This window comes from Sceloporus occidentalis, unplaced genomic scaffold, assembly GCF_023333645.1.
Source record: "Sceloporus occidentalis isolate IW3139 unplaced genomic scaffold, rSceOcc1.0.p SCAF_6, whole genome shotgun sequence".
NCBI classification, from domain to species: Eukaryota; Metazoa; Chordata; class Lepidosauria; order Squamata; family Phrynosomatidae; genus Sceloporus; species Sceloporus occidentalis.
This window is the reverse complement of record NW_028316986.1, coordinates 66,382,985-66,410,449: the sequence shown is the minus strand read 5'-3', so window position 1 is coordinate 66,410,449 and position 27,465 is coordinate 66,382,985. Positions and strand designations below refer to the sequence as shown.

Sequence of the window (27,465 nt, the reverse complement as noted above, 5' to 3'; positions counted from 1 at the left end):
CACTATATACACTTCAAAGAATGCCAAAGCAATAGCAGCTTCATTTATATACTTCTTCATACTACCTAAGCAGTCTCTAGGCAGTTTACAATTGTAAGCTAATTGCCCCCAACAAGCTGGGTACTCATTTTAGCAACCTCAGAAGGGTGCAAGCCTGTGTCGAACCTGAGCCCCTGGCTGGTACTGAACTCACAATCTTATGGTTTGTGAGTGAATGGCTGCAATACAAGCATTTAACAACTGCACCACCAGGGTCCGAAAATCGCTAGGACAGTGCACTGTTAAGCACTTAAAGTTTACATTGCTTTCAATGAGATACGAACATGCCTACACTTCTTGTGGCCCAATACTTTCTTGAAATTCAGTATCCATAAAGATTGTTAAAACAGACCAGTAGGAAATTATAATCAACATATTTGCATCTTTATTATTTGAAATAAATAAAGAAGTTATCTTACAATTTTAATGACTCCATAGAAAAGTTCAAAAGCAGCCTTGGAAAAAAATGGAGTTAGACTATAACTATCAAGACTAGAAATAATACTATGATCTGAATCTTCTGGACCATGGTGCATGGCAGAACCTGGAAGTAGCTAAAAGCAATGACTTTAAAATTGTAAGAAAACATATTTTATTTTCATGTTTTATTATATAACAAAGAATAAAGATATAAATATACTTACCATATTTTCCCACTGGTCTTTTAATTATTCTTTACATCTAACTAACTTTATTCCTTTTGAAATATACGTGTAATTTTAAAGTAAATTTTATAGTTTATGGGAGTGTAATGTCAGTGAGGAGGTATATCACATGGTTCTAGTATTGCTTGCATTCTGCCTCATGCTGCTGCTTCATACTCTCTGTGGGTGTTGCAATGACAACAAAGTGAGTGTTTTGTACAAGCAATCTGTAAAACTCCCATGTTTTTAAAATAAAAAGCAACTAATTTAGTTATAGTTTATAAATTGGAAAGAAACACATTACTTTTTATGAAATGGGCCATAAACTGGTAATTAGTTAATTTGAGGACTTTGGATCTAATTATAATTAGCTATTTTTTACAAGTTACATCCCAAGTTCTATTGTAAAGCCAGTGCAAGTCATCACTGGAGCAGAGCAAGATGAACAATACGGCTGCCCTCTGAATTTAGCAATAGGTGTTACAGCCCTCTGCTGCTGTTAAGATACCAAAATGTACACTTAATGGATTGTCTTTTCACTGTCTAGGCTCCCAGAAGTCTTGGTCCTCTAGAAATCTAGGGCCTAAGGATTTTGCTTCCGCTGCTACCCAGTCCTCAGCCTGGTACCTCATAATAGTACTGACTCCTCACATGAAAGCATAAGGTCCTCTGGGGAACTGTGGGTTATGCAGGGTAAGATTCAAATTTTTTTAAAAAAATGTTAGACACTCAAATGCTAATTCAGAGTTAGTTTAGCAATCTAGATACAAAGTACAATTCTTCTGCACTCCTTATAAACCAGATCAGAGGTTCACCCTTTCTCTATAAAAAACACTAATTACTTTTTCATATAGAAATGGTCTTAAAAGTGGTAAAGTAACTAAGGTAACTAAACATATTCAGGCACAGCTATATGGGCCATACGGTAAAATACAACAAATTCAAAAATCCACAAAACAGAGATACCTTTATTGAGCCAACTAAAAGGCACAATGTATTTTGTGCTTTATAGATGACATCATAAAGGTAGCCCTGTTTTGTGGGTTTTGGAATTTGTTGTATTAAACATGTTTTATAGAGAAAGTACCACTGAACATAGTAGGAATTACTTCTGAGTAAACATATATAGGATTAAACTGTAGGCTTCATTGAACTTCTTAGGACTTACTCAAGGAGTGACCCTGCATAACTCTAAAATATGAAGACCACATAGCCCCTACTTCTTTGGAAGAAGGACACTGTAGTACACTGCAAAATTAATGTAGTGTGACACTGCTTTAAGTACCACGGCTGAATGCTATGGAATTCAGGAACTGGTAATTTTGTGAGATATTTAGCCTTCTCTTTCAGAGTACTCTGGTGACACAAAAAACTACAAATCCCAGGATTCCATAACATTGAGCCATGACAATTTAAACAGTGTCAAACTGCATTAATTCTGCAAGGTGACAGCAGCCATAACACAAATATTTAAGGCTAGGGACATAGAGAGACAGTGATGGTTTAACTGAATTGGAAGGATAAAATAAATGTGACTTCATGGAAAAAATGTTTATGGTTTCATCAAATATACACTTTGGCTTTATAAAGTTAACTGTTACAATTTGTTTAATAAATAATGAATAAAATATTCTGAGGCAGAAAATTTATCTAAACAGTTTTCTTTAAACAGTTTAATAAGAGTAAGATGTATTATTTGGAAGGTACCTTTCAAATCTTCAATAGTTTCTTGTGCAGGCAACTCCTAAAATGAAGCACATACATAATATAAACCAGATCCTTTTAAAATGTACAGAATTTATATTATAATACATTATAACAGGAGAGTACAGTAAGAACAACCAATATCCCACTCAAAATCAATTAAACATTTACAATGGCTAGCTATAACGGATGCATCCAATATACACCATCATTATCACTTTTATTAGTGCAAATTGGTTCAGAAATATCTAGACAGTGAAGGAGTAAGTGAGTGTCACAACTATTTGCTTAGTTCACATTATATTTCACAGTGAAGAGGTATATACTCCAGTTGTTAGAAATAAGGCTTCTTGTACATTTCTGGTAGTTTCTGAACCGACTGACAATTCTAATGTCCCCATCAAAAGGGGCCAAATTAATGAGAACCAGAATATGTCACTTTCACCTCTTAGAATAATGGCTCAATAAAAATAGTATGGGACATATTTGTTTCAATACTTTACAGTGTCTAAGACAAAAAAGTATCCCAATGGCAAATGGCATATATTTTTGTCTATTAAAAAAAACCTACATGAACAGTGGTTTAAATCTAGGGACATCGTTTAAAATTCTTCAGTTGACAAGGTCACAGCTCTTCAGCTGATAAGATCAAAAACTGTACTGTAGGTCTATATGCAGATTCTAGACCAGAAAATGGAAATCTGGAGAATTACAATGTCCAATCTTGTACCCGTTGTATCCGTTATATCCATGATTTCTGCCACTGCCCCTGTTTGTCTTATTTGTTTGTTCATTATTTTAAGGTATGTTTTAAATTGAATCATTTAATTGTATTTTGGGGGGGGGGGGGTTTACTGGGATATGGGACTTTTTGTTTTAATGACAGAGAGGCAGGGTAATCATCATCATCATCATCATCATCATGGGGTATTATTATTATTATGAGGTAAAATAATAAAGCCCTGAACACAGGGATTCCATCTGTGCTCCAAGACCTCTCACATTCCTAGGAAGCCTTTGCATTTATTTGTATTTCTACTTGTAAGTAGCTCTGAAGTGAACACCCTAAAATCGTCCCATTCCCCTTCTGACTGATCATGTAAACCTGAAGGACTATATGTGGGAGGTAATCGGGTACTAGTCACACCATGGAGAAAATGTGGCTCTCTAAAAGTTGTTGGACTGTGGCTCTCATAATCCCTCACCACTGGCTACAATAGTTAGGACTAATGGAAGTTGTAGTACAACAGCATTTGGAGGGCCAAATCACCTTTCTTCATCTTCACCTCTGCCCTAGTAGATCACCAGCATTATCACAGAATTCAGTGCTGATCACATTTTAGAAGAAGGGGCTAGATCAAAGATATTACCTCAACTATTTAACCTCCATGGTTGTGGCTGCTGTTTAAAAATCATTTAGAATATTAATTTATCGTGTTTCCAAATTTATCTCTAAGACATTATTACACTGCATAGGTATCATAGGGAAAAAGGCAATCGCACCTTTCTAGCTTTCTCATCATGTGTAGTAAAACATTGTGCTTTTCAAGACATTAAATAGCTCTGAATATTCCTGACCCTGGTCTACTCCACTGGCTGGTACTCACAAGGACAGCAAAACATAAAGCACAACAACATCACAGCACTTATTTACCAACAGGAAACTACAGAAGGCAGCTATTTTAAAAATAAACCTCATAATACATCTGAAGTTTTAACAGTGGCATATGGATAGTAAACAGCACTGCAGAAAAGATTTACTAACCACTACTCCTGAAGAGTGATGAGAGAGTATAGCTTGCACTTTTACACCGCTGTGGATGGTAGGTGTCGAACCATTACGCTTGATCTCTTCACCACTGTCCCCTATGTTATTGCTATTCAAAACAATAAAAAACAAAACAAAAAGTCACTGGTAGCTTATTTCTAACAATGAGAGGTCATGAGGAAAACAAGCTCCCAAAAGAGATTGCTTTAATTAGAGCTCAACAAATTGAAGGAATGTATTTTTTTCCCCAAGAATATTCTGAAAGAGTAGATCTCTTGCTTCTTGGTTTTGAGTAGGCAATGTCTGAGCCTGGGATCAACTGTGATTTCTACTCCAACCCATTTGCACTAGCCTGAGCCAGGTGCAAATTAGAATCAGCTACCTATCACAACAATGACTACACACTACATACAAATACAAACTTACACCTTGGTTATGAGTGATCAGAGATTCCAAGACAAATCTCTCAAAGTGGCTAATGAAAATCTGATCAAAGGCAAGTAAGTAAAATTTCTATTTAACAGGGGAGGAACACTGATATCAAGAGTTAAATGACAAGATCAGCCAAGGCAGAATTGAGGTGTTAGGGTTTTTTGTTTTTGTTTTTGTTTTGGTTTTTATTTCCGAATCTACCTTTAGACCTTGATCTGCCTGTTGCCAACTCCTAATCTAAGTGAATTAGAGCCGAAACAGACAAGTCAAAAAATGCTTTCCGGCTGTGTATGGGGCATAGCGTTTAGATGACACACACCCCAAAAGCAGAGGGAAACCATGCCAGACTCGAGTCTTCCCAAAAGAACTGGGCCAAAAAGGAGCGGTAAAATACCGCTCCTTTTGCCAGCCTGGTTCAAACCTGCAGCAGCGGCCTGGATTGGGGCCAGGCATGTGTGACTCCTGCAGCCCTAACGCAAATCACACTGGCATAGCCGTGGACCGCATTTTCACTCTGTCTATTTCGGGCCCTGGACATGTCCTCCTGCCAACTAGTTTACTCTCTCAGATTCTTCCTAAAGAATGAAAAATATATATCTGAAGTACCTTTGGCTTTGATAAAGAGGCTTTGGGGAAGCAAAGCACCAGGGAGCCCTGGTGGCACAGTGGTTCAATGCCAGTACTGCAGCCACTCACAACCACAAGGTTGTGAGTTCGATCCCAGGGACTCCAAGGTCTACTCAGGCTTGCATCTTTCCATAGGCTGCTAAAATAAGTACCCAGCTTGCTGGAGGCAATTAGCTTACACATTGTAAACTGGTTAGGAAGTGCTTGGTTCACTGATAAGCGGTATAGAAATGTACTTGCTATTGCAGATCTTCATTACTTTTTCATGTCTCATACAGAACAGTAAGGCAACTGTATTGGCCATAAAACAAAATGCAAAATCCGTATTAGGCCACCCACTCCACCCCATCCCCACACCAATACCTCTTTGCTTATTATTTCTTAGCTGGCCATTACTGCTCCTGATTCAAATATGTGCTGTTACAGTCCAGTCAGAAAAATGGAAGTCAGGCTGATCAAGTATTCTACAAGATATGAACTATGCTCAACTCCCACTCCTGAACCGCTGTTTGGCATTACCAACCATTTTTTGACATAGAATTATCTGTGCAGCTTTCATATGATTATACAGTTCCTTCCTAAGGGTATATGCAAAATCTTGCTTCCGTTAATGTACACTTTCCAAACTAGATCAGATGGCACTGGGAATAATCTTATACTATAAGCACCGTAGGGGGGGGGGTGAGACTTACCTAAGATTTATATGCCGAATTGCATTATCTCTTTTTGTTTCTTTATTCTGGTTTCCTTCACGCCAAGAAACTTTTTGTTGAATTACTTCTCCTTTGTCAAACATAACATGCAGGCGATAACTGACTACTTTGATTATTGTGAAAAACAATGTTACAGAACTACAGTAGACAAAAGCTGTGATGGTACTGGGAGGGAAAGCCTAGACATAAGAATAATAAACAGTTATCACAATTAATCTATTACCTTAACATAACAAAATATCAACTGTTCAAGTTGTGATAATTTTAATTTGCATCAGAATTGAACTTTACTGAGAATCCTGTTACATTACCCTTATAACAAGCAATTATAACAATATGAATATTCATGTGGTGCTTTTCCTAAGTGATTGACACATATTTTCAAAGTAACTCTTAGAACTCTGTAAAGTATTATGGATTCTCATATGACTGAGAACTGAGTGCGAAAGTTGAGAGAAAGGACCTTTGTAAACCCTTTATTGAAGGCTGTGAGACATGGAGCAGAAATTTCTTTTTCCCCCTCCAGTGGGCATTAGGCTATGTAGTATCATAATTGCTCTTTTTTATGTTTACACTTCAAAAAAGAGAAACTTTAATACTTTTTATTTACAACCCATCCTTCTACCCTACCTAAAAAGGTGCTTAGAGATAACAATAAAATGCACATTAAAAATAAACATAACTTAAAAACAAATATATAGCATCTGTTCCATTAGACACCCACACCAACACACACTAAAGAGAAAACATACTTGGGATTTTAGCCTTGATGTAGGAACAAGGCAACCAGGATTTCACCTGAGATCAAGTTCAAGACTACAATAACAACTGTTAAAATACTTAGTGCAACAATATAGCAGTCATTGTGGGGTTAAAGCCATTACAGTTTTTTGTTTTTGTTTTATCAGAGGACACCTTCTTGTCTTGCCTTGAGAATTCTTTGGGTTCTTTGATGACAAAAACAAGCATCTAGTCTGAGACCAGGATTTAGTCTGAGACCATGTTCAATACTATAATAAATACTAAGTGCAATAATATAGCAGCTGCTCTGGAGCTGAGGCCATTACAGTCTTATCAGAAGACACCTTCTTGTCCTGCCCTAAGGATTCTTTGGGTTCTTCATTCAAGGAACAAGACAACCAGGACTGCATGTGAGACCAAGTTCTATAATATAATAAATACTGTCAAAATACTAAGTCCAGAAATATAGCAGCCACTGTGAGACTGAGGCCATTACTATCAGAGGATGCCTTCTTGTCCTGCCCTAAGGAGCCTTTGGTTCTTTGATGAAAGAACAAGGCAACCAGGGTTTAGTCTAAGACCAAATTCAATAATATAATAAAAACTGTTAAAATACTAAGACCAGAAATATAGCAGCCGCTGTGGGGCTGAAGTCATTACAAAAAGATGTAGAGCCCTCCCTCCATGGCATCTGTCTCCATCTGGCCTGGGAGGGAGTGGAAAGAGGCCAGGCACCATCAGGCCTATGCTTAAGAAGAGCCCTCCCTCCTGTCCATCTGCCTTGGTCCAGGCCTCAGAGGGAGAGAAGAACTGCTGGACCTGATCCCCTTCCCCACCACCATTCCCTTCTCCTTTTGTGTCATGTCTTTTTAGATTGTAAGCCTGAGGGCAGGGAAGCGTCTAATTAAAAATAATAATTGTAAGCTGTTCTGAGAGCCTTTAGGGCTGAAGGGTGGGGTATAAATACCATTAAAAAAAGTCAAATAACCATGCGCTATGAGGAATAACGTCAGGAGCTGGGTATGTTTAGCCTGCAGAAGAGAAGGTTAAGAGGTGATATGAAGCCCTGTTTAAGTATTTGAAGAGGTGTCATATTGAGGATGGGGCAAGCTTGTTTTCTGCTGCTCACAGAACTTCCTCACAGTAAGAGCTATTTTACAATGGAACACACTCCCTCGGAAAGTGGTGGAGTGTACTTTGGAGGTGTTTTAACAGAAGCTGGATGGCCATCTGTCAGGGATGCTTTGACTGTGAGTTCCTGCATGGCAGGGGTTGGACTGGGTGGCTCTTGTGGTCTCCTCTAACTCTATGATTCTATGATTCTACAATCATAGAACACCTTCTTTTCCTTCCCTAAGAATTCGTTGGGTTCTTTGGTGAAGGAATAAGTTCAACAATATGATATATTGAAATACTAAGTGCAATAATATAGCAGCCACTGTGGGGCTGAGGCCATTATAGACTTATCAGAGGACACCTTCTTGTTCTGCCCCAAGGATTCCTTTAGTTTTTTGATGAAGGAACAAGGTGACTAGGTTTCTGAGACCAAGTTCTTAATATAATATGTAAAGGTATTCCCCACTGACAAGGTGGTCAAGTCGTGTCCAACCATAGGGGGTGGTGCTCATCTCCATTACTAAGCCAAAGAGCCAGCATTGGCAGAGACTACTCTGTGACCATGTGGCCAGCATGACTGCACAGAATGCTGTTTTCCTTCCCACCAAAGTGGCACCTATTGATCTACTTGTACTTTTACATTCTTTCTAACTTCTAGGGTGGCAGAAGCTGGGACTAGTGATGGGAGCTCACCCCATCAGGCGGCACCCGGGCCTTGAACTGCCAAGCTGCCGATCTTGCAACCAACAGAGTCTTAACCACTTGAGTCACTGCATCCCTTATTCTTAATATAATAATAACAATTAATACTATAATAAACACTGTTACAATACTAAGTCCAGAAATGCAGCAGCAGCTGTGGGGCTGAGGCCATTACAGACTTATCAGAAGAGGACACCTTCTTGTCCTGCCCTAAGGATTCCTTGGGTTATTTGACGAAGGAACAAGGTGACCAGGTTTCCATCAGAGACCAAGTTCTATAATAAAATATAATATATTAATATATTATATTATAATAATATAATAAACACTGTTAAAGCACTAAGTCCAGCAATGCAGCAGCTGGATTGCAGTGGCTGAGGCCACTGCAATCAGGGGATGTCTTCTTGCCCTGCTGCCCTAAGGAGCCCCTGCCTTCCTCCTGCCTTGAAAGCATCCCTTCCTGTTCCACCGCGAGGGGCCTTGTGAGGTGCTCCTGCCAGGCCCTCCACCCCTTCTCTGGGCCCAGGCCTGGGGAGGGAGGCCTGGCTGTGCCCTTGCCAAGCCCAGAGGCCCAGGGCTGCCCTCCCTCCCTGTCTCTCACCAGGTGCATGGCCAGGGGCAGCAGCAACAAGACGAACCACAGATAGAGGTGGCAGCTGTTGGTGAACCTGCTTTGCTCGGGATCGTGGTACCATCCTCCGGTCAGCGCCGCCCAGACTCCCTGCCGGAGCAGCTGCACAGCTTGGGAGCCCATGGCCGCCCAGCCCTGCCCGGGCCCCCGCTCACTCGCCCAGCCGAGGCTTCGCGATGCTCCCTCCGGCTCCAAGGCCGCCCTCGCTACCGCCGCCGCTGAGATGCTCCTCCTGGTCCTCCATGCCGGATGCTGCCTCCGCTGCTGCTGCTGCTGCTAGAGGGATATTCCCATCATGCCTCGCGGCGCCCAGAACATCCAGCGCCTCTGCGGCTGCAGGAAAGGCAGGCAGGCAGGCAGGCAAGCGCCCCCCGTGGCCAGACCAGGCACTGCAGGGGTAGGCAAGAGGGCACCAGGGTCCACCAGCCCCAAGGAGAGGACCAGGCAGCGCCAAATGGAGGGCCTGCAGGGGAAATGTGGAGGACATCTCAAATGAAAAGCTCACAAACACAGAAATATAAAGCCATGCTTCTTGGTCATTGCCCACAATGGGAGACATTTGGATGCAGAACAGGCCCTGGGAAAAGAAGACCTCTGCTCACCCTGAGCTAAAACCACTCACAGAACTATAAATTCATTCTTCTTAGTCATTGCCCACAATGGACGCCACTCTATTCTGCTTTGGCCAGTCCTCACCTGGGAATACTGGCTCAACAAGACTATGTGTGAAAGAGATCTAGGAGTCCCAGTAGAGCACAACTTGAACATGAGTGAACAGTGTGATGCAGCAGCCAAAAAGGCCAATGCGATTCTAGGCTGCATCAGTAGTAGTACAGTGTCTAGATCAAGGGAAGAAATAGTGCCACTCTATTCTGCTTTGGTCAGGCCCCACCTGGAATATTGTGTCCAGTTCTGGGCGCCACAATTCAAAAAGGACATTGAGAAACTGGAGCATGTCTAAAGGAGGGCAACTAAAATGATGAAGGGTCTGGAAACCATGCCTTATGAGGAATGACTTAGGGAGCTGGGGATGTTTAGCCTGGAGAAGAGAAGGTTAAGAGGTGATATGATAGCCCTGTTTACGTATTTGAAGGGGTGTCATATTGAGGTTGGAGCAAGCTTGTTTTCTTCTGCTTCAAGACTAGGACCTGGAGCAATGGATGTAAGCTACAGGAGAAGAGATTCCACCTCAACATTAGGAGGAACTTCCTGACAGTAAGGGCTGTTCAACAGTAGAACACACTCCCTCAATGGAGAGTGGTGGAGTCTCCTTCCTTGGAGGTTTTTAAGCAGAGGCTGGATGACCATCTGCCGGGGATGCTTGGATTGTGAGTTCCTGCATGGCAGAATGGGGTTGGACTGGATGGCCCTTAAGGTCTCTTCCAACTCTAGGATTCTATGATTCTACAATCCCTCCTGAACAGAAGGTTGGAATGCAGGACATGTGGGAGGAAAGGAGGACTTCTGGTCACCCTGAGCTAAAAAAAACACATTCATATAAATATAAATCCATGCTGTCAGGTTCACAAGGGAGGGCTTTTTGGAATCCCTCTTGGATTTGAAAGTTTGAAATGTAGGACAGGTCCTCTTGCCACTCTGTGCAGCTGTTGGCATGGATAGGGAAACCCACCACCCAGAATCAGCATGGCCAGATGTCCTCACCACCAAGGAGGACAAGGCACCACAAAAATGGAGGGCATGCAAGAAAAAGGAGGCTATTTGCCACATAGAAGCTAAAAAAAAAAAAAAAAAAGCTAAAAAGAACACTCATAGAAATATAAATCCATGCGTCTTGGTCCTTCTCAAAGTGGAGGATGTTTTTGGAATGCCTCCTGGACAGAACGTTGGAATGCAGAATATGTATTGGAAAAGGAGGATCTCTGGTCACCATGAGCTAAAAAAATTTTAAAAAACAAATCCATGCTTCTAGTCAGATTTGTTCAGAGGAGGTTTGTCATTGCCTTCACCCTGAGGCTGAATGCATGTGACTTGTCCAAGGTCATCCTGTGGGTTTCATGGCCAAGCTGTGAATCAAATCCTGGTTTCTAGAGTCATAGTCCAACACTCAAACCACTATGCCATACTGGTACTCTTAGATGTACCAGTAACAAATCTGGCTGCCATGTTTTGACCTAGCTGAAGTTTCTGAACATGGTACAGAGGTAGCCCAATGTGCAGTGCATTGCAGAAATCCAGCCCTGAAGTTACCTTGAGATTAATTTAAATGGTAGCCTTCCTCTGTATTAAGACTGTTGTGATCTAATAAGCATCCAAGGTTGCATTAAAGACAGCACAAATGGGACATGTCCATAATCCAAATTATACAGCAGGGATAGAGAACACATGGCCTTCTAGATATTTGGGGCTCCAACTTGCAGGAATCCAAAATGGGGGGGGGGGCTTCACTAGTCTCCAGTGCTGAGCATTTTCCACTACTGTGTATGCTGATTAAAGCAGATTAAAAATGCAGTCCACAGAAGGGCTGGAGAGGCTGTTGCTCTACTAGCCCCTAGAAGGCAAAGCAAATTTTCATACTTCACAGTATATCCACTAGGGGGAGCAACGGGAAAGATTTTCTATGTACCATAACAGTTTGATTACTTTGATCACTGCTTCTCCAATTTACATGTATTGCCAATGCTGATAATACTTAAAAACACCACCAAAGTTTAATTTGTATCACTGTTTCCCTAATACAGCAAGTTTCCCTGGTACTTGCTGGATTTTTCTGGAAATAGTGAATTATAATTAACTCCTCCCAACCTTCCCAAAGGTTGTGAATTTAATGAATTAAGGATTTTCACTTTCACTTATTTGAAGTGCTACTGACCTCCTCCTTAAGGAAAAAGGTGTCATTGTGGCTTACAGAGCTCAATAATGAGATTTCTCCTACCCTAAGGCTTACAATGTAGTGGACTGCCCATTCCAGTGTCTACCAACCTACAGTATTATTATTACGGAATAATATATAGGAAAGTCTACATTTTAAAAGTTTATAGTCCCTGCTTTACATTTTGCATGATTCAATCTGAATAAGCTCCTAAGAATTCTTCTAAAATGTGATCTAGAACTGAGTTCATCCATAAAGCATTCTCAGACATCTTAGCTAATTCTTCGACCATGGGACAAAAAGAAACTGTCTGTTATAAGTATCATTTATGACTTTTACAATGGAGATAATATATTAACAAAATGTTGCCTTTTAATAAATTAAAGGAAAAAAGCTAGAGTGGAGGGGGGAGTGGGAAGGTGGTTTCAGAGGAGACAGCTGGCCAACTGATGACACTGCATTGAGCCAGTGTTCACCCTAACTTCCTCACAAGTGTACACTCCATCCCACTCTCCCCAACCCCGTCATTGGCTCCATTTGCTCTCTCTCTCTCTCTCTCTCACACACACACACACACACACACACTGGCAACAAAAGTAGCAATTCCTGCTTCTCAACTTTGCCTGGCTCTTCTGGGGGGCAGGCAGGCAGAGGATCTCTTTCTGATGCCAGTGTCTAGAAAACCTCGCTACCACTGGATAGCCAATGGGGGGGGGGTGTTGGTAGTGGTGGGGAAGCCTGACTCTTCACAGCCAGACACCCCTGTGTCACAGTCTCCCCTAACTATCTGTGCTTCCCCTATTACTGCCCACTTTTTTCTCACCACCCCTTGGATCCCACTTTGGCCCTCCACTCACTGGTCTAGAGAGAGATACAGTATATGGTCTCGTCTTGGCCATTCCTCAGTACCCACATGGCCTCTGCCTGCATTGATATCTCTCTAGACTTCCCAAACTTGATTAATTTTGGACTTCAACTCCCAGAAGCCCCTGTCAGCTTGCCCAACAGTCAGGAATTCTGGGAGATGAAGTCCAAAACATCTGGAGAACAAATGTTTGGGAACCACTGCCTAGAACATCTTAACTGGCATCAGAAGTAACATCTAAATAAAATGTAGGTTTGTGACTCTAAATCATCACTTTTCTTCTCTCATTTTAAAAAAAATCTTTGTCTGATGAGGAATCCAGTGAAGCTTCAAAAGCTTTCATTATGTATTTTGTACTTTTTAATTGCCTCAATAAGGGTATCACAGCTTTGTGGATTTTGTATTTTGTTATATTTTGATTCGCCCTGTAATTGCATCTCTCTCCCTCTGATACAGCCCGAAAGAAGGGCTGATGACAACTGAGGAGAGATATATGTGAGATAATCTGGGAGCCAAGGAACAAAGTGGCAGTGCTTTGCTTATCACTGGCCTGAACTATCGCTGCATATGGTGGTTAATGCTGCAGAATTCTCACCCATGTTACTGAAATTAAATAGAAAATGTAAGCACAAGTCTGCTTATACAGTGTAGTATACGTTATAGCTATAGCCTAAAACCCAAATGCAAATCTCTAGAAGGCATGGTTAGGAACATCATGATTCCAGATGATTTCATCCTGAAAATACAGATAATTGCTGTTTTAGGAGAGTTGCAGGCTTAATTCAGATTTAATCTTTCCTCTCCCTCTTCCTAAACCATGGAACTACCTCTTGGCATTAGAGGCTGGCCTGGACAAGACTGCTCTATAAGATGGAGCTGAAATAAGACACCTCAACACAATAACATCTCAATGAATAACTATACCAGGCAGGATTTACCATTTTCTCTGTGGTTGACTGGAAATCCTGACAACATGCTGCTCTGCATGAATCTGGCTTGCAGAGTAAAAACTGTCAATTAAGGATATTTTTCTGGAGGATGCTATTTACATTTACAGTATATATGAAAACAGGGAATGATGTTGGCTCCCTACACATCAAGGCCTCACTGGTCAATATTTCCTTCAGCACATCCAAGCTTGCACTCACAACAGTGGCTTGGAAGGAAAAATCACACTAATGTTTCAGTTCCCTAAACATTACATTACGGGGGATTGGCCTGATGGAACTCAATGTGCCCTTGAATACAGATATGGGATTGTGCTATCACAGTACAACCCTATCCATGTTTAGTTAAATTCACATTTTCTTCTTTGTATTCCTGGCAGAACACATTCAGTCTTGTTTACCAGTAAATGTACAATCAAATTGGATAGTTATGCACTGCATGATAATTGAACTATCTCTATAGAAAGAGCCCCAGCATGGTGCTACCTTGCCATGATAATGGGATTGTTTGCTCCCAAGAGGGAAGAGTTTGTAATGACGGTAACTGATACTGGGAGGGTTCCCCAAGTCATACATGCTTTTGCTGAGGAACAAGACTAAATATGCCAAACAAATTTCCGGAATGAATGGCTGAGTTAGCAGAAGAGAACGGATAGTTATAGTGGTGCAGGTGGTGGAGAAGAACAGAAGCAACTGGGCAACATTAGTAGTAGAAGATGGCACTTGTAGAAGATGAACTTTAACTCTTAGTAGTACTGCACAGAAGGACACAATAGTAAGTGATTACTGAATGTCTTTTTCCTTTAAAACCCTGTGATGAGAAAATCTATAATGAAGCAAGAGATTGTGCTGGAAAAAAGAGACCTCAGATAGGAAGACAGTTGCCCAGCTACTCAGGAAAAGCAGAGAAGAAATATAAACAGTGGTGTGTCTGATGTAATTATACTCAAGCCAAAGGATGTTCAGCTGCCATCATGCTCAGACGTGGAAGGAAAGTCCAAACCTGTACAGCACATATAACAAGAACATGGGATGTGCAAAGAATGAATCAGGGAAAGAAAGAAATTGTAAAATAATAAATGGAAGATATAAACATTGCAGCATAAGGGATGAGCTAGCTAAAGCAGAAAAGCATGGACATTCTCAGATAATTTATCTTGCTCCCCAAGAGACCTTGAAGGGCTGGATCACATGGCACCACTGAAAAATCCAAAAAAATTGTCCACAAATTCTCTAAACCCTAAAGGAAGTATGGGATCATTCTTGCCATATTTTGTGGCTCTCCTGGAGTCTGGACCATTTCAGGGCCAGGAGAGGCCTTTTGTACAACAGGAAGTGACCCTTGAAGGGCTCAAGTAGTCATTTCTTTCTCACCTCCTACTTGAAAACAGGCCTCTCTTGCACCTAAAGTGCTCTTCCTGCAGGGGATGTGTAGCATTTGGGAGCAAAACATTTTATTTTAATTGAAAATTGTTTGGACCCCTGGGTGTCACAGGTCATACACTGTCCATCCTTGACATGCAAGGTACGCATTCTCAGTTGTTCAGAGAACCAGACATATTACTATAGAACTGAAGTTACAAGTTTGATATGCAGTCAGTTGAGGCACAGCACCCCATGAGTTCCATTTTGAAATTTCCACAAAGTAGTAAGGTCGAAAATGTTGGGCCTTATCAGTTCAAATGTCCAAGGCCAATGTGGTGTAGTAGTTTGAGTGTTGGACTATGACTCGGGAGACCAGGGTTCAAAACCCTGCCAGAGCATAAAAACCCACTGGGTGACCTTGGACAAGTCACACACTCTCAGCCTCAGGATGGCAATGGCATCCCTTCTCTGAAGAAACTTGCCAAAGAAACCCTATGATAGGCTCATCTTAAAGTTGCAATGAGTCAAAAATGTCTTGGAGGCACAAGCAACAACAAATCCTTCTCTCATAAGTGCACTAACACAATGTTTGTTTGTACCAAACATCACAGGATTAATTTTTTTCTACCTGTGTTGTGTTCTGGGTGGATTATTCAATTAGCATATCTCACTCCCCATGCAGGCTTTGAAGTGCAAGACAAGATTAAAAACCTACTGCAAATCAGTAGGTTTCAGCAGCAGATAATTCAAGTACTGTATCTGGGAAAGGGCCTTTATAGGTCAGGACCTTGCAATGTTCCCCAGACTAGTCACAATTATGCAAATAATAGCCCCATACAGACAGGCCAAAATAAAGCTGCTTTGGGTCACTTTGGAAATATGTTGTTTAAATGATGCATGCATCCTAAGAGTCTGGAAGCCATGCCAAAGTCATGCTCCATTCCTAAAGACTCGAGCGTAGCTTTGGCAAAGCTTCCGGACTCTTGGGACGCATGCATCATTTAAACAGCATACCTCCAAAGTGACCCAAAGCAGCTTTATTTTGGCCTGTCTGTATGGGCCCAATGATTAGTTGAAGTTCATGATGTGTCTCTTGCGTGATACTTGAATATGATATTCCTTAACTTCATTGTCCAATCCTCACTGCTGAGGATTTACTTCCATTTGATAAGCTAAATCCAATTCTAATTCTCCCTAAACCCATTGAAATGAATAGGACATGCTAGTTGCCATTAACTTTACTTTTGCTATTATGTTCCTTTATGTCGACCTTGATTATGATGACCCCCTCCAAGGATTTTCTTGGCAAGATTTAGTCAGATTTAGTCAGCCATTTGCTTTCCTCTAAGGCTGAGTGTAACATTTGAAAAGGTCACACAAAACTGGGATTTGAATCCTAGAGTGACTCGGGAGGTGTAGTCCAAAACTCATTGATTTCAGTAAACTGACTCTAGGTAGGACTGGATTTAGCCCTGCCTTCAAGAACCAGCATGGCATAATGGTTTTACTGCTGGACTGTAACTCTGGAGATCAGGGTTTGATTCCCAGCTCAGCCATGAAACCCACTGGGTGACCTTGGTCATGTCACCTTCAGAGAATTAGAGAACCAGCCACAGATGCTGATGAAACGTCAGGAAGAAATTCTTCTAGAACATGACCACATAGCCCAAAAAAACCCACAAAAAAAAACTATGGATGCCAGCCATGAAAGCCTTCGACTCCTCTGAACAACTCTATCACTTCACTTTAGGGTTGCCAGAGGTCAGAAATGACTTGAAGGCACACAACAAACAAACACATGTGCCTTCAAGTTTCCTGTTTCACAGGGTTTTCTTAGGCAAGGAATACTAAGAGGTGGTTTTGTCAGTATAGCCTTTATATTCATTGGTCATCTCCTATCCAGGTACTAACCAGAGCTGACCCTGTTAGTGCCTTTAGGGTAATTATACAAGTTTCTAAATGGCATGGAATGTGACTCTAAGCAACACAGCATGTATATACAGTACACACAGAGATACATATGGAAAATGCATGGCTGTGCATTAGCATATCCACACCCGCAAGTTACAAGGTGACCAGATGTCCTTTTTTTTTGCCAGGACATGTCCTTCAGTTCAGCCTTCTGCCCAGGAGGAATTCCAATATGCGCTCCCTTTTGAGCAGGACTAAGACGCACAACATTTAAAATGCATCTGAAGAAGCAGACTGAAGTCTATGAAAGCTCATGCTGCCAATTTCTTTGGTTCAGTTAGTCTCAAAGGTGCTACAAGATCTCTCTGTGTCCTGAGTCTACAGGCTAACATGGCAATATCTTTGAATTTACATTATGTTAGGGTTTTGAGCTTTTATGGGGTCAATGTCCTCCCTTTTTCTTGGATGGCCTACATTTTGTGGTGCCTTCTCCTCCTTTGTGGTTTTGACTATACAGCATGCCCTTGGCTTACGCAGGGGATCCGTCCCCCCCCCCCCCTGCGTCAGCTGAATTCCACATGCTCAAGACTCATTGGAATGAATGGGGGTCATGCATGCGGTGGTGTGGTGGCACATGCGTGCCATGGGCGCGCACCTCATTCATTCCAATGGGACGCGCTGCCCCTTGCACCCCATGTGCTTCCACGCGGCTCTACACGGGTTTGAGCGTATGTTCAAATTTGCGTATGACGTGGGCGCACCATACAAATTATGACCAAATACTCAGTTCCAGTCCTGAATTCCAGACCAGCAGGAAGCCATTTGGCCCAGGTGTCAAGCAAAGCCACACTCCGGCTGCATCCACACTGGAGAAATAACCCAGTTTGGCACCACTTTAACTGCCCTGGCTCAAGGCTATGGAATTCTGGGAGTTGGAGTTTGTTGTGGGCCCAGAGCGGCAAACTGGGTTATTTTTCCAGTGTGGATGCAGTCAAGGTCTCCCTTTGGCCCTGGACTGGGAAAAGGAAGTCTGTATTTTTATTACTTCCCTCCAGACAGCTGCTGTTTAACAGACAAGTCTGTTAGAAAGCCAGCTATAGTACAACACTTTGCTCCCCTTGGTCCAGAAAAATTGAAAGTCTGCAAATGCTCAGGTCCTTTAGATAAAATGGGAAATCAAGATTTGCTACGCGGAATTTATACTTTTGAAAAACATTTGCGAGCTGCGAATGCTTGAATCCATGGATAAAAAATGTGGATAAGGTGAGCTGAGTGTAAAAGTTAAAAAGACTAACATAAATATAAATTCATGCTTCTTAGTCATGGTCAAAATGGAGGACATTTTGACATTTAATAATAATAATAATAATAATATGTTTTATTTATATACCGCTATTCCAAAGATCATAGCGGTGAACAGCAAGTAAGCTAATTTGCCCCCAACAGTCTGGGTACTCATTTTAGCTCCCTCCTCGGAAGGATGCAAGCCTGAGTCGAGCTTGGGCCCTTTTGCTGGTCTTGAACTCGCAACCTGGGCAGAAGGCTGAAATGTAGGACGCGTCCTGGAAAAGGATGACATCTGGTCCCTTTGGATTGAGAGCATGATCTTGACGGTGACCAGAGGCCCTGACTGCGAAGGAGGACAAGGCAGCTCAAAAATGTAGGACCTGCGAGAACATATGGAGGACATTTGCCACATAAAAGTTGAAAACACTCCTAAATGTCATGCTTCTTAGCCTTGCGCAACATGGAGGCCGCTGGGGAATGCCTCCTGGCCAGAAGGCGGAAATGGAGGACGTGTCCTGGAAAAGGAGGACGGGCATGGCGGAGGGCAGAAGGGAAACAAAAAGCTTACTTAAAGGCAAAAAACAAGAAGCAGTCAGGCGCCTTAAAAGACAAACACCTTTATTTGTGGCAAAGTTTTCGGGGGATGGAAGCACAGCCGGCCTCAGGAGATGAAGGCTGCGTCTGCGCTGGAGGAATAATCCGGGTTGAGACCGCTTTAACTGCCATGGCTCCATGCGGTGGCATTCTGGGGGTGGTAGTCAGCTGTGGCACCAACCAATTACCAATCCCAGAATGCCACCGCATGGAGCCATGGCAGTTAAAGCGGTCTCAAAGCGGATTATTCCTCCAGCGCAGACGCAGCCCAGCCTTTCCACACTTCAGCCACAAAGTTTCCCCATGGCTGCCTCTCTCTCGGGTCCTCCTCCTCCTCCTCCTCCTCCTCCCAGGCCCTTCTGGGGGAGAGGGGCAGCCCCCAAGTCAGCCGACCCCCTCCCCCTCCCGGGTCACGTGCCCAGCAGCGTCCAATCCGGAGCGGCCAGGAGGGACTCCGGAGCTCCTCTGTGGCAACTGAGAGGCAGGCAGCAGGAGAGCTGGGAAGGAAGGAGCCCCGCGGGAGAGCGGCTTTCCGGCCTTGGAGGCGCTTCTGGGTTTCGGTTTGCAGCTGCCCCGCCGCCCCTGGGCTCTTGCCTTTGGCCTCTGCCTCTCTCCCTCGTTGGAACTGGCTGCCTCGCCTCTTCCTGGGCCCCAGCACTGCTCCCTCCTGGGTCCCCGGCGGTGCTCTCGGCTCCTGGGCCCCTCTCTTGTCTCTTCTCTCTCTCTCTCTCTCGCCTCCCCCTTGTCGCCCCTTCTCCCTTGGCCTCCCTCCCTCCCTCCCTGCCATTCTGCCTCCTGGCATTTCCTTGTCCTCCCCCCCAGTTCCCCCTCAGGGCTTTCTCGCTTTGTCTCTCCTTCCCCTGATAATCTCACCCCTTCAGCCCCCAGGCCTGGCTCCCATTGGCTTCCCACTGCAGACAGCCCTTTCCACTTCCTTCTTCGCTGGTCTCCTGAGCCTCCCTCCCCCTGTCCTTCAAGCTCACCTCTCTTTTACCCCCAAATCCTTACAGCTTAGGCTCTCCGGTCCCAGCCCTGACCCCCTTAAGCACCCCACTTCTCTGTCTTCCCTGCCCTGACCCCCTTAGGCACCCCACTTCTCTGTCTTCCCTGCCCTGACCCCCTTAGGCACCCCACTTCTCTGTCTTCCCTGCCCTGACCCCCTTAGGCACCCCACTTCTCTGTCTTCCCTGCCCTGACCCCCTTAAGCACCCCACTTCTCTGTCTTCCCTGCCCTGACCCCCTTAGGCACCCCACTTCTCTGTCTTCCCTGCCCTGACCTCCTTAAGCACCCCACTTCTCTGTCTTCCCTGCCCTGACCCCCTTAAGCACCCCACTTCTCTGTCTTCCCTGCCCTGACCCCCTTAAGCACCCCACTTCTCTGTCTTCCCTGCCCTGACCCCCTTAGGCACCCCACTTCTCTGTCTTCCCTGCCCTGACCCCCTTAGGCACCCCACTTCTCTGTCTTCCCTGCCCTGACCCCCTTAAGCACCCCACTTCTCTGTCTTCCCTGCCCTGACCTCCTTAAGCACCCCACTTCTCTGTCTTCCCTGCCCTGACCCCCTTAGGCACCCCACTTCTCTGTCTTCCCTGCCCTGACCCCCTTAGGCACCCCACTTCTCTGTCTTCCCTGCCCTGACCCCCTTAGGCACCCCACTTCTCTGTCTTCCCTGCCCTGACCCCCTTAGGCACCCCACTTCTCTGTCTTCCCTGCCCTGACCTCCTTAAGCACCCCACTTCTCTGTCTTCCCTGCCCTGACCCCCTTAAGCACCCCACTTCTCTGTCTTCCCTGCCCTGACCCCCTTAAGCACCCCACTTCTCTGTCTTCCCTGCCCTGACCCCCTTAAGCACCCCACTTCTCTGTCTTCCTTGCCCTGACCTCCTTAAGCACCCCACTTCTCTGTCTTCCCTGCCCTGACCCCCTTAGGCACCCCACTTCTCTGTCTTCCTTGCCCTGACCTCCTTAAGCACCCCACTTCTCTGTCTTCCCTGCCCTGACCCCCTTAAGCACCCCACTTCTCTGTCTTCCTTGCCCTGACCTCCTTAAGCACCCCACTTCTCTGTCTTCCCTGCCCTGACCCCCTTAGGCACCCCACTTCTCTGTCTTCCCTGCCCTGACCCCCTTAGGCACCCCACTTCTCTGTCTTCCCTGCCCTGACCCCCTTAGGCACCCCACTTCTCTGTCTTCCTTGCCCTGACCCCCTTAGGCACCCCACTTCTCTGTCTTCCTTGCCCTGACCTCCTTAAGCACCCCACTTCTCTGTCTTCCTTGCCCTGACCTCCTTAAGCACCCCACTTCTCTGTCTTCCTTGCCCTGACCTCCTTAAGCACCCCACTTCTCTGTCTTCCCTGCCCTGACCCCCTTAAGCACCCCACTTCTCTGTCTTCCCTGCCCTGACCCCCTTAAGCACCCCACTTCTCTGTCTTCCCTGCCCTGACCTCCTTAGGCACCCTGCTTCCCTGCAACTGGCACCAATGTGCCCCACTTTCCTACCCCTGTCCAACCAATGCCTCTACTTCTTTCTGTGCTTTTGTCTCGGTTCCTTTCTTGCCCCTTCTATGGCCAGTTAAAGCAGGGCAGGGAGATGGGTTTCTTTTGAAGCATCTAGGCTTGCTTCCAATGTTGAGGCCAAAGTTCATGTGGTTAGCACTGCCACCATCTTGACCATGGCTTTGCTGGGTTCTGAGGGAGTGTTTGAAGGAACTTTGGGGGGCATTGGCACCTCCTGTCCCCTCTGGACTGTGCTCTATGACTATGAAGCCACAGGGGAAGATGAGCTGAGCTTGCGAAGAGGAGAAGTGGTTGAGGTTCTCTCTAAGGATGCCGCCGTCTCTGGAGATGATGGCTGGTGGGCTGGTAAAATCCGTCACCGCCTCGGCATCTTCCCAGCCAACTATGTGACTTATCAGCCAGGACGTTACCAGCACCCCCAGTTGGGTTTGTTGGAGAAGTCTGGGCATCAAGGCCAAAACCAAGCAATGGGTGATGGGCAGCCTATAGGTAGCGGAGACCATGTAGCTTCTCTAGCAGAGATTGACTTCCAGCATCTGGAATTGCAAGAGATCATTGGGGTTGGGGGCTTTGGTAAAGTGTACAGAGCTATGTGGCATGGCCAGGAAGTGGCAGTGAAAGCAGCGAGGCAAGACCCAGATGAGGACATCATGGCCACTGCGGCAAGTGTGAGGCAGGAAGCAAAACTGTTTTCCATGCTGAAGCATCCTAACATCATTGAACTTCGTGGTGTAAGTTTGCAGGAGCCCAACCTCTGCCTGGTTATGGAGTTTGCTAGGGGAGGACCCCTCAACAGGGCCTTGTCAGGTTCTTCGCCCACCAGTAGTGGGAGCCATCGGGGTCGGCGCATACCTCCTCATATACTGGTCAATTGGGCAGTACAGATAGCTCGCGGGATGCTTTACTTGCATGAAGAAGCCATCGTTTCCATCCTTCACAGAGACCTCAAATCAAGCAATAGTAAGACAAATTGCATCTTATTTTGCATGTTTGAATGTTATAATAAACTGCACTTTGAGAAATTAAACACTGGGTGTACTTACATGTCATGATAAGCTGTGGAATGTATTAACCATGGCTTGTTAGAAAAAGATATAAGAGAACCTTGTAGTACTTTGAGATGAATGGAAATAAAGAAATTTCTAGCATAATGGACTTCAGACCACTTCATTAGATAGAGAAGAAAACTGGAGTCCATAAAACCTTAGGTTAGGAATTTCTTTTCCTCAGTTAAGCTCCAAAGCACTAGATGATTCCCTTACAGTGGTGTCACTAGGGGAGTGCAGCCCACAGCAGGTGACACCCCAGAAGAAGGGTGACACCTGGCCAATCTTACCCCTCATCCTGTCATGCACTATTCTACTCATGAGTAGAGTGGCACAGGGTAGTGAGGGAGAGTGTTCACACACACCCCGCCCTGCCATGTGGCATTCTACTCTTGAGTAAATTGGCACAGAGCAGCGAGGTGGGGGCATGCCCTTTTGCCCCCACCCCCAGAACACCCACCCACACACATTGGGTGACACCCTGGGCAGTGATAAAAAGATATTATATCTTTTTGCTGAATCAGACTAACATGGCTGTGTCTTGGAATACTACCCCCATGGCTTGTTATTTAAGTGACATTCCTTAGAGCAGATGAAGAAACAATCTGGGGACTCGTCTTCATCTTCTCCACTCTTGTTTTGTTTCCCTTCCGCCCCTTTTGATCAGCTTGTCTTGGGATGGAGACCTAGAGGAAAAAGGCCAGGGACAAGCCATTCTTTCTTGGTTTGGGCTTGTTCAAGCCATTGGTTTGAGCAAGCTAAAATTCATCAACCAACCAAAGGAGTTTAAAAAAAAATGGAAGGAGGGAAATGTGCCAGACTTGTCCCTCCATGTGAAAAGTGAACTTTCTGAACTAGAGAGCCTTTTCTATGCCTGGAGTATCTCTATGTTAAACAGTTCTTGAACTTCCATGCAAAGAAAAGATTTTCCTGTTTAAAACCATCTCTTTTCATGTGAACAATATGCTGACCAAAGGGGTGCGACTAGCATGCTCCTTCACTCCCATAATTAACTACCCTTTGAATACTTCAGTAGAGATACTGTGGATTCAGAGGGTCATGGTGAAACCATGGCTTGTTAGCAAATGGCTTGTTAGCAAAGGCATGTTAAGTCATAACAGATCATATTTCAACAAATTTCACAGGGATTGTGATGTTCTAAATGAAAGTGAATGCATACTTCTGTAAAGTTGAGATTTGGCAAGGTCACAAAGAAGCTCAACTTCTTGTGGCTAGTTGAATAAAAGGGATATATGTACCATTTCTTTTCTTTCCTTTTGCCATTCAGAACTGCCCATTCAGTTATTTATAACAGTTACAAGATAATCCAGTTTGATTGCATGAAGTCTCTCTTCTGTTGTCACATCATTGCTTATGCATCCATGTCCATTTCAATGCTTAGCTCTGTTTGCATTCTTAGAACACTTGAACAGCCTATCCATAGCACTTCAGAAAGAAGGGGAATCTCGTTCAACCTTAACTATTGACTATTTAAATTATTTAATCTGTAAAATCCCTTTATGGTGTGAGGAAATAAAGTCAGATTAGGTTTATTTTTTTATATTTTGCCTAATGTGTAGTCTTTGGCTCTGTGGAATAGAAAACTACATGAACCTTTGTGCTAATGTTTCTAGTTCCCTCTTGTTAGGATGGGAGGAAGTAGACATATTTTCCAATGTTATTTTCAGATTGATTTAAGATAGTTTAAACTCAGTTGTCTTGGGTGTCAGTCTGAAGTACCACATCCCATATTTTGCGTCATTCCCCCCTGTGGTGCAGATAAAAATAATCAGAAAGGAATAATTAAATAATTTTGAAATGTTGGGGTTTCTTCCTCCAATTTTCATGCCTCCTTTTTCCAAGTTAAATTTAGCTGTAGATGTGTTATGTTCAGCATGCAAGTTAAACTTGTAACTTGCAAATTATTCTTGCAAAGTATAGTGTCTAGATCAAGAGAAGTAATAGTGCCACTATATTCTGCTTTGGTCAGGTCCCACCTGGAATATTGCGTCCAGTTCTGGGCACCACAATTTAAAAAGGACGTTGAGAAACTGGAGCGTGTCCAAAGGAGGGTGACTAAAATGGTGAAGGGTCTGGAAACCATACCTTATGAGGACCGACTCAGGGAGCTGGGGATGTTTATCCTGGAGAAAAGAAGATTAAGAGGTGATATGATAGCCCTGTTTAAATATTTGAAAGGATGTCATATTGAGGAGAGAGCAAGCTTGTTTTCTGCTGCTCCAGAGACTAGGACCCGGAGCAATGGATGCAAGCTACAGGAAAAGAGATTCCACCTCAACATTAGGAGGAACTTCCTGACAGTAAGGGCTGTTCAACAGTGGAACAAACTCCCTCGGAGTTTAGTGGAGTCTCCTTCCTTGGAGGTCTTTAAGCAGAGGCTGGATGGCCATCTGTCAGGGATGCTTTGATTTGGATTTCCTGCATGGCAGAATGGGGTTGGACTGGATGGCCCTTGCGGTCTCTTCCAACTCTATGATTCTATGATTCTGTTTCTCCATATTTTGTACTGACAGTGGCCTCATGTCATGAGTACATTTTCAACATCAGGACAATCAAATATTATGTCATAGCCTTTTCTTTAAGAGAGTTCCAAAGTCTTTCGTGATCAAAACCGTTGCTATACTCCATAAAGCACAGGCTGATTTTCTTTGGAAATTCCCTGAGGTACTCCATTATCCCATGCATATTTGCAACATGATCCCTAGTGCCTCTTTCTTTTTTGAACCCAGTTTGGACTTCTGGCATTTCTCACCCATAATGGCCCGAAACACATGGGCCAAATAAAACTCCTTCCAGGTGCTTTGGGAGCATGGAGTTCAAACGATGCACGCCCCTAAACGATGCATGCCTCTAAACTGCCCAAAAAAGAGTGGTAAAAAGTCACTCCTGCTGGTGGCTGTTTGGGACCACAGCAGCAGCCAGCTTCAGAACCGTAGTGTCCAGTCACCACAGTCCCAGAGTGACAGGGTCAGAGCAGCCTCTGGCCACTCCTTTTGCCCTGTCTACTTCACTCCTTTGTTGTAAAATCTTGAACATCACTTTGCTTGCTTGGTAGATTAATGTAATGGTCTGGTAGTTACTGCAATCTCTGGTGCCACCTTTCTTGTGGATTGGAGTGTATGTTGAGTATTTACAATTTGTGGACCATTGTTCTGTTTTCCATAATTGTTAATAGATTTTTGTTAGAATTTGAGTGGATTGTCTCTGTAGTTTGATTTTACAGAGCAATATGATATGCCATGTGTTCCTGGTGATTTATTTCTCCTAAATGCTTAGTTTTAATAATTAAAAACTTGTACGAAATGGGTTGGATGAGGTCAAACAAAATTAAAGCTTAATACATACAGGACAGAGATGCTCCTGGTCAATCAGTAGACAGAGCGAATAATAAGAATTCAGCCAAATGCCTAATTTGGGCTTAATAAGACTTACCTTGGTTACATCTGTTGGGATTACTGTAACACACAATAAGGTGGAACTGCCTTTGAACAATGTTCAGAAACCTCAAGAACTAGGACAAATTACAGAGGGTAGCCAAATTCCTTGTTACAGCAGTGCTGTTGGCTGTAAGTTTGTTTCCAGAAATGATTCAGAGTGATGGTTAAGAGCTATAGGCGGGATACACTTTGCGGCGCTTCCCCGCCGCCGCCGTTTGCTCCGCGCGGGAGCTGCAGCAGCCAAACCGCGCGGCTCCCGCGCGGAGCAAAAAAGAAGCTCCATTTCGGAGCTTCTTTTTGCGGCACCTCTATGACGTCGCGAGGCGCCGCTGGCGCATTCGCGACGTCTCAGGCGCCGCGACACGCTATGCGTCCAGTACGTAAAGATGGCAGCGCCCATGTGGAAGGGGCGCCGCCATCTTGTACGTATAGGATACGTGCTAGGGTTAGGGGGGTGCGGAAGCACCGCCCCTTCCTAACCCTAGTACGTATCCTATACGTACTATATGGCGGTTTGTATCCCGCCATAGAGACCTGTGTAGTCTAGGCTATCTGAAGAACTTTATCATCCCGCTTGAGCCTGAGATTTTCAGAGAAGGCTCTTTCTCCAGCCCACTGTCCTCACCAGCACATTTACTGGGAATGTGGGAGAGAGCCTTCTTCGTGACTACCCTGCAAGCCCTGGTATTTTCTGGTACACAAGCTCCTTCCTTGCTCTCCTTCCATCAACAGGTGAAAAGCTTTGTATTCCAGCAACCATCTGGGAACTGATTTTAAATCTTTTAATAGTGTGCTGTTGTACTGGTTTTATTTTTAACAGACATGTTTAAAATGGTTTTAATATTACAGATCAATCGATTTTCAAGTTTACATTTATGATTTTATCTCTATATGTTTTAACTTTAATAAATAGCCTTGACTACCAACTCTGGGAAAAGATGAGATATAAATGAATAGCAAGACATGGCAATAAATAGTTTGCATAGATTTTGCAAAGTACAGGGGGTCTTTGTTATGCCCTGGGGTTTGGTTCCAGGATCTCCCCCGAGGATAACAAAATCCGTCAATTCTCAAGCCCCATTTAATATAATGGCATAGCAAAATTGTGTCCCTTATATAAAATGGAAAATCAAAGTATGCTATTTGGAATTTATACTTTTTTGTTGTTGAATATTTTGAAGCTCTGGATGCTTGAATCTGTGGATAAAAAAATCTGTGGATAAGGAGGGCTGACTGTAACTCATTAGAAATGTGCTTTCCCCCAGCCTGCAATCTGAACAAGGAAACGTAAGGTGTCTGTACTAAGACAGGATCTGTGTGGATATTATGTTTCCTGTTCAGTCTGGATCCAGCCAATTATGTCTGGCTTATCCAGCACAGTTTCATTTGTTTCCTTTGATAAGAGAGGAGAAATTATTAATTAGATGCATTAGTAATACGTTTGCATACATGACAGCATCAGGCATAAGGAATCTCATAAGAGAAATGTCCTTCACACCGTTGGACACTACTTTGAAAAGTACAGAGAGCAGGCA

At 43.9% G+C, this 27,465-nt stretch overlaps 2 protein-coding genes across 4 annotated transcripts in view; one reads left to right on the top strand and one right to left on the bottom strand.

Moving 5' to 3' along the window:
- The window catches only part of PCNX2 (pecanex 2), a 143,776-nt gene extending 134,429 nt beyond the window's left edge, over positions 1-9,347 (bottom strand). The window contains exons 1-4 of the mRNA XM_089529911.1: positions 9,088-9,347; positions 5,907-6,106; positions 4,153-4,264; positions 2,391-2,427 (exon numbers count right to left, since the gene is read on the bottom strand). Coding sequence (XP_089386037.1) covers positions 2,391-2,427; positions 4,153-4,264; positions 5,907-6,106; positions 9,088-9,240 — 502 coding nt within the window. The 5' untranslated portion in view covers positions 9,241-9,347. The remainder of the gene's footprint in view (positions 1-2,390; positions 2,428-4,152; positions 4,265-5,906; positions 6,107-9,087) is intronic.
- An 11,891-nt stretch (positions 9,348-21,238) lies between these two features.
- The window catches only part of MAP3K21 (mitogen-activated protein kinase kinase kinase 21), a 61,896-nt gene continuing 55,669 nt past the window's right edge, over positions 21,239-27,465 (top strand). For all 3 annotated transcript variants that reach the window (XM_089529905.1, XM_089529904.1, XM_089529903.1), the window contains exon 1: positions 21,239-22,386. In XM_089529905.1, the coding sequence (XP_089386031.1) occupies positions 21,582-22,386 (805 nt within the window). In that variant the 5' untranslated portion in view covers positions 21,239-21,581. The remainder of the gene's footprint in view (positions 22,387-27,465) is intronic.